The sequence below is a fragment of the Hippoglossus stenolepis genome, chromosome 14, assembly GCF_022539355.2.
Source record: "Hippoglossus stenolepis isolate QCI-W04-F060 chromosome 14, HSTE1.2, whole genome shotgun sequence".
In the NCBI taxonomy this organism is placed as follows: domain Eukaryota; kingdom Metazoa; phylum Chordata; class Actinopteri; order Pleuronectiformes; family Pleuronectidae; genus Hippoglossus; species Hippoglossus stenolepis.
Genome location: NC_061496.1, coordinates 17,389,432 through 17,399,146, shown reverse-complemented (window position 1 = coordinate 17,399,146; position 9,715 = coordinate 17,389,432). Strand labels below are relative to the sequence as shown.

The 9,715-nt window shown below is 44.2% G+C and overlaps 1 protein-coding gene across 2 annotated transcripts in view; it reads right to left on the bottom strand.

Moving 5' to 3' along the window:
• Positions 1–1,518: 1,518 nt before the first annotated feature.
• Positions 1,519–9,715, bottom strand: part of notch2 (notch receptor 2) — a 46,048-nt gene continuing 37,851 nt past the window's right edge. The window contains exons 26-35 of one of the 2 annotated variants that reach the window (XM_047342800.1): positions 8,882–9,417; positions 8,456–8,797; positions 8,177–8,325; positions 7,851–8,052; positions 7,095–7,182; positions 6,789–6,942; positions 6,387–6,706; positions 6,114–6,261; positions 5,757–5,854; positions 1,519–4,830 (exon numbers count right to left, since the gene is read on the bottom strand). In XM_047342800.1, coding sequence (XP_047198756.1) covers positions 3,394–4,830; positions 5,757–5,854; positions 6,114–6,261; positions 6,387–6,706; positions 6,789–6,942; positions 7,095–7,182; positions 7,851–8,052; positions 8,177–8,325; positions 8,456–8,797; positions 8,882–9,417 — 3,474 coding nt within the window. In that variant the 3' untranslated portion in view covers positions 1,519–3,393. The remainder of the gene's footprint in view (positions 4,831–5,756; positions 5,855–6,113; positions 6,262–6,386; positions 6,707–6,788; positions 6,943–7,094; positions 7,183–7,850; positions 8,053–8,176; positions 8,326–8,455; positions 8,798–8,881; positions 9,418–9,715) is intronic. The other variant, XM_047342801.1, reaches the window with a different exon arrangement.

The window sequence follows — 9,715 nt, the reverse complement described above, 5'->3', positions numbered from 1 at the left end:
GAAAATACAAGCTACTGATTTTGACTTTGGTGATTTGTTCCTCAGGTTATTTCAGATCCATGGACCCAATTTACACCAGAACACGTCGGGTACATCGGTAGCTGTGGCTCAGGAGATAAGGCGGTTCATCCAATAAAAAGGGGGATGGCTGTTCGATCCCAGTGTCCCCCATTCTGTCTCACTGTGACAGATTCGGAACCCCAAATTGTGCCGGCAGTGTATGAGGTCTGTAAGACACAGAAAATGCTGTTCATCAGTGGTCGCCAACCCGTCGATCGCGATCTCCCGGTCGATCTCGCAGTCTTCACTGTCGATCCCCGAGCTCTCTGGACTCACTGGCTGCGGTTTCGCCGCAGATCAGCTGTGTGTCTGTTGTTTACACTGCAGAGTGTCCGCTGCTGGTTTATCTACTGCGTTGCCTTCAAAACAGGTTTTAAAGGCGGTTTATGTACTAAACTAAATACTTTGAAACGGGTTCGGCAAGTGTTGTAAATACGTTTGTGTCATAGACAGATAAACATTGTGTTTCACAGAAGAATAAACAGAAAAAACGTCTTTCAGCTGAGTTTTAATGTTTATCTGTTGAAATTGTGTTACACACATAAGTGGCTGCAACTCTTCTGTAGGCGTTTAAAAAAAAAAAAGCACTCCAGCGTTTCTGTTGACGGAATCCATTCTTTTGTTTAAAAAGGTGCTTTTATTGTGAAATATTTGCAGGAGCAGAATATTCACGGCTTCATACTGTATAGTACTTTTATTTATTTGAGTACAAGCGACTACTTTCATACATGGAAATAGTCACATTTATGGCCACATTCAAGTAAAAGCCCATGTAAAAAACATTGTGCTGCAGGAGCAGCTCCTCTGCAAAACATATTGTTGAACTGAAGCCAAATATTGTGCACTGAACAGATGCTGTAATATGAATTTATAATAATGTGAATATTGTTCATTGAATAGATAAAGTTGCATAACTGCCTTTCTTTGTGTATATTTATGCTTGTACATTCAGCCCTTAACAGAAATTGGAAAAACTAATACATATGACCTTCCTAAGTGGGTTTCTTGGAAGATATCAGGGTGGTAGATCTCAGCTTACGTTTGGAATTAAAAAGTGATCTTGGGCTCGAAAATGTACATAGATGCACTGTTTAAATGTGTCATCAAGACTAGAAAGGTGAAATATAAATGTATTTATTTACAATTTATCAAACTACATCCTGTAACTACCCATCAACCCTATATTAATTTGTTGTATTGGAGTAACAAAAAAAACTGTAGAGAGGAAGCAGATACTTCTCTAAACAATATTTACTGAAAGAATCAAGTTGTTACGTTGTTGTATGCCTTTGAAATAAAAAGTCATATTTTAAAGGACTGAGCACGAATTCAACGTGATGTGTGATTGAACAGCATCCGTTAAAGGTCTAATTGAGAAACGATGGAAAATCAATGAGAAATTAACACAAGAACATGATGAACACAGTAGCTACATCAAATAAGACTGAAGAGCAGAAATCTATGAGGATCTGGGCTTTATTTCAGTAAGCACATTTTTGGTTGATCATTTGGTTTATTTTTTTCCAACAGACAACTTATTTCATCAGTTTTAGTCTTCTATCGTATACAAACATGGTGACAACTACTTCATATGACATGTATATTATAGGGTATTTGGTTAACAGAAGAAAGTACAAAAAAAACATTTTATATACAGAACATAAACACAGCCTTGCATATGTACGGAGCTAAAACGCTTGATACTTGTGAGAGAAAAAAATCCTGTTCACTGACATCTCCATGTACAGCACGTGTTTGTGAAACTGCAGGGATTTCCTTAGTACAGAGAGTAAAGGCCTGAGCAGGCACAGGGAATATCAATGAAAGATTAATAATTCGGTTTCTTTACAGATATTTAAGTCATTATTCAAAACAAAGAGAGCCTTTCCTGCTACAGGTTGCTTGTGCTTTGAGTATCGCTTTTTATAGATCATTATTATTATTAACAGGAATTTGGACTCAATGTACATTTTTGGCTGAATCAAACAAAATTTGGTCTTAGAGACACTGATGTTCTTTGTTTAAGTCTCAAAGGTAAAACAGTGAATGATTGTCCGTGTTCACAGAGCAGTCACACAAAGCTATGCTCAACATCTACTTTAAGAAGAAAGATAAAAAAAAAACCCATTATTAAACTGTACTCACCCCCAGACTTGGTTTATGAATCATGAGAATTTAAGAAGGTGCAGAGTTACACTGATTGTAGTTAAGCAAAAGGCAAAACTGGTTAAATGATTTTGAAAGATAAACTATTTAGAAAAGAGGGAGTTTAAAGTTAGAAACATGCACCTCTGTAACATTCAGAATCATTGAAGAAGTGCGAACAGTATTCATGTAAAAAAAAAAAAAAACAAAAAAAAAGTCTATGTACATTTCATCATACAACAAACTAAACCTGGTGGCACAACAGTACCAGAGAGTGTGACGGAGCAAATCTGTTTGTATGTCTCTCAAGCCTATAGTGGCACCATCTGTGACAAATCCTGATTTTGTTTTAAAATCAACTCTTTCTGTATTTCTGTAACAGTAACTGTCTTCAATATATATAATACATTGCCTGTTATGTAGTAAAAAGATGCCTCTGTGCAGGTCTTTCTACTGTGTCATTTCCTCGGTGTTCGTCTTTCTTAGCAGGCAACAGTCTTTTATAAAAGTTGCCCTTTAGCACAGTAAAAAAAAATGCATGAATATAAAACAATTAAGGCAAAAAACAAGTTAGTTTCGCTTTGAGAATAAAAGCTTAACTTAATGTGACCCATCGTATTAAAAAAAGTAGAGTGAATGGTTTCAACTAGGAGTTAGTATCGGCAGGCTCATCACATTAAACAACATAAAGATAGCACATAGCAGGAAGAAATAACAATGTCCTCCAATGTCGATGCAGAACGTCTGCAGTCCATCTCAACAGTCTGTTTCTCTTATGAAACTCCAGCTGATCAGCGGTCATCAGTTCCGCGATGATCCCTCGATAAAACGTTTGTGTTTGGTGCCAAGGCCCAAAAAGAAAAGTCCGGACTCAGATAGCAGAGGGTTGAAGTAACTACACAGAAAAACTGATTTTAGCTCATGATCGACTCCACAATTTTTGGTGTTGAGAAAGTTTGATATCTAGCTGATAATACTCGACGTTTTAGAAACTATACACACAGTTTTCTTAAGTGCAAAGAGGAGAAGAACACAATAAAGGGGGAGGTGACCGATAATAAAAATCAAGAACATACAAGGAGAACTAACAAGAGAGGTGAGAAAAGCACTGGATGAATTATTACGTGTTGTTACTCAAACTACAGAGAACCCTAAAGTCCGTCTATTTGTGCTTTCCTCTCGGCTGGCCTACGCAAACACCTGCATGTTTCCGAGCTGAGGCTGTTGAGAGGCCTGCTGCATCTGCTGCGACTGCGGCTGCGGCTGCACCTGCTCTGGAATGTGTGTGTGGCGGGATGATGGCAGTGCGTGGTGGGGGTTCCCCAGAGGGGTGGGGCTGGTGGTGACGTCAGACCAGTCTGAGTTGGAGTGCGGCGAAGAGGACGACCAAGGGTCTGGGGACTCCGGTGAAGGGGTGAGATATGGGTGCTCGCTGGGCGGGTGGGCAGAGTGGCCGGGAGTGGTACCCTCGGAACCGGCGGTGGCGTAGCTGTGCTGGGAGGGGGGCGTGGGGTATTTATCCACAGGGCTCTGCATGGGCGGATAGGAGGGCAGTGGTCGAGGCTGGCCCTCGATCCCTCCGTGGCCGACGTTGTGTGGATGCTGCAGGGTGTGGGAGAGCCCGTGCGTCATGCTCATCTGCTCAGGCATCTGGTACATCATTCCCTGGCTGCAGTGGAGGTGGCCTGATGTCTGCTGGGGGCGAGCCTGACTCTGGTTCTGCACCTGGGATTGTGTGACTTGTACCTGCCCTGGCTGAGGCTGCTTCATCATCGCCTGGCCTCCTCCGGGAGCCATCATCTGGAAGGTGACAATCGGCGGCAGCTGCTCTCTGCTCATGGTGACATTCATGGGCGTCAGCATCGCACCCTGACCGTGGTGTTGGCCCATGCCTGGGTGAGATCCCCCCATCTGGTGCGGTACGAGGCCAAACATGTGGCCGCTGTAGCCGTGCTTGGCCATGCCCACCCAGCCCTGCTGCTGCCCCAGCATGTGGCTGACGGGGGGCAGCATCGGTCTGGATGTGGGGCTGCTCAGGAGGGGAGGAGAGTTTGCTGTTGAGGAGACGGCGCCGGACACGTCGCCTGTGTATGAGTGTGGCGATTCCAGTGAGTCGACTGGTGACATGGTGACAGAGCTCTCTGGAAGTCCTCCTGCTGCTTTGACGCCATTCGCACTCCCTCCTCCCGCTGTACCTCCCCCACTTCCTCCTCCCGCAGCCACACCCGGCCCCTCGCCTCCCGCAGGCTTCTTCCTTCTCTTCGCCTTCATGTCTTTCAGGTCCTTAGCTACCCCGCCAACACCTCCCACCTTCGCTCCGCCCCCACCCCTCCTGCTCTTCTTTCCCTGTGGCCCAGGCCTCATGCCGATGAAGCCCGCTCCATTGGCACCACACATAACAGAGTTTCCTCCTCCACCCATGTGGTTCGGCCCGTTGTGTGGACTGTGAACCAGATTGTACTGGTCCAGCAGGCGAACGATGTCATGATGCATCCGTTCTTGGGCAGTGTCACGGGGCAGACGATCCAGGTGATCGGTGATGTCACGGTTGGAATAGTGGTCGAGAAGAACCTGAGCTGCCTCGAAGCTGCCTTCTCTGGCTGCCAGGAAGAGTGGGGTCTCCTCCTGTAGGAAACACAAATGGATTAATACATGTATAATATACATAATACGTGTATCAACACATGTCATAGAGTAGAAATTCAATGTCAACATGTAGGTAAGCAGTTCAGTACATTCAGTCTATTCAATGATGTGCAGTAATAAAGTAGAAAGGAGCCTCAGTGTTAGTGCAAACATGAAGACTTTCTCTGTCTTCATTCCCAATCATCTTCCTCCCTCTCCACCTCTTCTAATCAGCTGACTGTTTGGTGTTTGCAGTAATCCAATCAGATCTTAATCAGCCAATCATGTTGTTGCTGTCAGGATATAAATCTGTTCTCCTCTCTGTCGCTGTCAGCTGTCGTTTCAGTATTTCACTGTGACCCTCCTCAGTCACCTCCAGTCTCCATGTCAAGTGTCAACTTCATCTTGCGAACAGCACGATCTCTCATTCATATCAGATCACTTTCTTCTCTCATTGTGCACGGCAAACAAATGAATTCATTTGAATTTACTGTGCTTACAGAGATTTTAGTAATTGGCCCCTTATTCAGTTAATCATCTTTCTGATTAGTTATACGATTACTTTTTCTCCAATACAACCTTCAAGACTTAGGTCTGCAGTTTAACTTTAACAACAGGACAACTGGTTAATGACATGATGTTTAAGTGACAGTCAATCCTGTGTGAAGTGAGTGTTGAGTAATAAACAGACACGATACACAAAAAGCTGAATTTTGTTTGGGGTTTCACTTAAAACTTTACATTTAAGCAAAAGGAAATAAATCTGTGTATGAAAGTCTTTTTGGTTAATACTTACTTCCTGATGCACCATTTATATAATACTTATACTGCTATAGATTTTATTTTAGCACTTTTCCAGTGAGGTAACTTTAAAACAAAATGAGAATAAGGTTTGAAAAAGCATGAATGAAAACAGAAGAACAGACCTTATTGTCTTGCATGTCACGGTTTGCTCCGTTCTTCAAAAGCACGAGAGTGGCCTCCACGTTATTAACTGCAGCTGCCCAGTGCAGAGCAGATTTGCCTGAAAGAAGTGAGAAAAAACAAAGAAGCACATCCATGTTAACCAGAGTGAAATAATAAAAAATGTAGTGGTCAAGAACTTCATAAAAAATTGCTATTCAACTAAACTTAAATTTACAGTCAGACTTGGATACTTCTCCTGCTTAACAAGCAGGTTAATCTTGCTGATACCACAGGTTGAATTCAGTACAAGCTGTATTGCTGACCAGACATCCAGTACAACACAAGGACATTTCACTAAACAATTTACGGTTCCTGACCGTGGTCGTCGACAGCGTTAATGTCAGCGTGGCAGTGGATCAGCTCCTCCACCATGCCCTCCACAGCGAGCCTGGCTGCCAGGACCAGGGGAGTTGTGCCGTCATTCATCCTGGAATCTAGTTCTGTTGCACGATTACGGATCAGAATCTAGGAGACGACAAAGATACAGACACAACAGAGATGATGAATAATGATGAAAGTCTTTAGTGAAGCGGCTGTCAGAGTTAGTCATCAGTTTATAAATCAAATTCAAGCTCAGACAGTCATCTCACCTGGAAGACTCCCTGGGCATCAGCTGCCACAGCAGCATGCAATGGAGTTCTGCCCATGTTGTCATGGCCGTTGGGGTCTGCTCCAGCGTCCAGCAGTCTCTTGGCAGCATCAGCTCTGGCGTAGCGAGCAGCCAGGTGAAGGGCCGTTTCTCCAGTGCGGTCGGTCTGGGCCATTAGGGAAGCACCCTGAGAGATCAGGTCTGAAATGACGCTCGGCCCTGGTTCATCTCCTCCACTCTCCTCATCCTCGTCTCCCTGCAGGCTGCAGTCTGGGCCTCCGCCGTTCCGCAGCGATGCCAACATCAGCGGAGTGAAGCCATCTGACAGAGGAGTTATTTATTATAAAGAGAAACGACTGAAAATGAGTCACGTCTCAAAAGTTTTGAGGTTAAGTTTTCTCACCAGGTCCCTTGACATTAACATCCAGACAGTCAGCATCCAAGTCGGCCTGTGGGGGAGTGAGCATAATATCAGCAGCCTTGCGGTGCTGCAGGGTCCACTCCCTTTGGTCAATTCCACCATCCATATTGATGGGCAGCAAAGGCTTATCTTCAGTCTATAAAGAAGCAACAGAACTTGAAACTAAATTCCCAACAACCAAAAACACTTACTTATATTTTAAACATTTGTTTCACCCAACTTCAATTTTAACTGCTCCAATCCATCAGCTTTATTTGGACTATTCGTTTTCTTTCTCACTTCACTTACTCTTGGTTTCTTGGAGGGGACATCTTCATCCATCCATCTTTGACTCTGACCTCCATCAATCAGGGCTCCATCCTGGGTCTTGAAATTCCTGATATGACAGAAAACTATTTCAGTAATGCTCTAATTGTTTCTTACATTATTCCAGCTGTTCTCTGTTTCATAACTCCGTCTAACACCAGTATTGTTCAGTGGGAGCTGATCAGTACAACCAGAGTATCTATACACAAAAAAGAATCTTTACATTAGGAATGGTACCCGTATCACCTGAGACACCCAACATTTTACTCTGGTATGAAGTCTCACTTAGCTGTTGGTATCATTTAGCTTGTTTAAAGGAGACATATTGTGCTTTGTAAGTTTCCCCCTTTTCTTCTAATGTTATATAGATATACAATTCCCTGTATTTGCATAATGCATGTCTAGCAACTAGTCTGCCATGCTCCCTAACAAAACCAGGTGAAGTGGGAGTGGAGGCTGACACTTCCTCACACACTGGTAGCAGTTGACCACTCACAATAGACAGGACCAGCCTGCCAATCAGAACAGACTGGGCTTTATCAGGAGGGGGCCTTAAAGAGACAGGAGCTAAACCAAGTGTTTCAGACAGAGGCTGAAAAGAGGAGCTGCAGCAATGGACAGTATGAGGAAGTGATGTGTTTTCTGAACATTAGAGCATGTGAACATAACAAATTCAAATTATGAACCTGAATGTGGGCATGGTACTCTTTAAAACAAACTGTCTGTGCACCCACTTACTTCAGGTCAAAGTCATCTTGTCCAACAGGTTCTCTTCTCTTGTCATTTTTAGTGGCCAAGAAGCCATCTGGCAGCCACAGAACACCATTTTTATGCTTCCTCTTGGCTGCGAGCATCCCCAGCACCAGAATGAGCAGAATAATAACCACCGCCACTCCAATCATGTACATGAGAAGCGGCTTCACAATAGGCATCGGGTCATCTGGAAGATACAAACACTGGTTAGCACACACCAGATGTTGTGTCTTCTTTTGATTTAGGTTTTTGCCAAATGGGTAATGGAAGTAAAGTTTAAATTTAAAGGTTGAATTTAATTAACTGCTTACCATAACTGCCAACAGACACTAATGGGTAAGGCAGTTCAGCCTTGATGTGTGCTGCAGCAATGAAGGCCGCAGCCTCATCTGTGTTGGAGAAACAGTCGACTGAACTCTCTGCACATTTACGGTTGTCAATTTGCAGGTGCACCTCCGAGCTGCACAAACAGATGTGGAAATACAAAGACAGTTAATGCCACACAGTCAATTGGTGATTAAGTATTACGTATATACGAGTCCAAGAAACAGGACTAACTATCTGACGGTGCCATCAGGAACAATCCTTACCCAATAACCTCTCTCTCTAGCTCTCGTTTGCTTCTGCTCCTCTGTATGTATCGTTCCTGCTCCTCCTGTTCCCTGAAATATGGATACACCATTGGCTGATTGTTTGTATCTAGCTTCACGTGCAGGTTGGTGTGCAACAGGGCTCCCAGGGAACGCAAGAAACCATTCAGGTCTCCAAGCAGTTCCTTGGGTTGCAGCCGGACCACGATGATCAGCGAGCCAACTGCTGATTTGGGTGGAGTGTCAGTGGAACAGTCCAGGCCGTCCCAGCCACAAGCCTCTGTGGAGCAGCTCTTGTCACAGATGCCATCATGGTAGTGGTCTGCGCAGTACTTGTCATACCTGTGTACACAGAACAAGAAGGACAGATGTTCGGTGATGTGGCCTCAAAACATTTATGACTTTAGATATAAAAGGGTCACATACTTGCAGGGGCTCGGCGCAGTCTCCTGGCACTCAAAGCCGTCAAAGAGACATCCGGCGTTGTCGCACTCCTTATTACAATGTCCATTCTTGAAGAGATCCCAGCAGGGGACACTGGCAGTGCAATTCACCCAAGGCTGTTGCCAGTTGAGCGAGCAGTCCCCTCCGTCCCAATGGCACTCGTGGTTGTTACACTGATCATCGCACACTCTGTCCCTTGACTGCATCTCACATTGCGCATAGGGGCAGGTCTGAGTGGGTAGTACGGGGAGTTTGTTTTCGCAGATTCGTCCGGAGAAGTACATGGGACAACGACAGCTGTACTGGTTTGGGTTGGACGGGTCCTTGACGCAGGTTCCTCCATTTTGGCAGAACCACTGACACCTCTGTTCATTCTCACAATGTGTCCCAGTGAATCCCAACTGGCATTGGCAGTACACGTGGCCAACTGGTGACTCCACACAGCGTCCACCGTTCTGACAATGTAGCTTTGCACAGTGGCCTTCTCTTTCTATTTCGCAATTGAACCCAGCAAAGCCCTACAAAACAAAACATGCCGTTAAAGTGTGATAGCAATAGAGTTATTTTAAAAGTTAAGCTTGGCTACACATATTTCTAATGTACATCTAGGTTCTCCTGCACATTTGCTGCTTGTCTACTATACCTGAGCCATGGTGTGGCCCTCTGAAGCAAGCAAGAGAATAACAGAGGGAGCGAGATGTTAGTGCAGAGAAAAACAAGCTTTTAGTGATATATCTATGTTCCACAATAAGAACAAAAGAAAGGAAAACACAGAAGTAATAGTATCCAGCTGTCTTTTATAAGCCTATGGTGTCA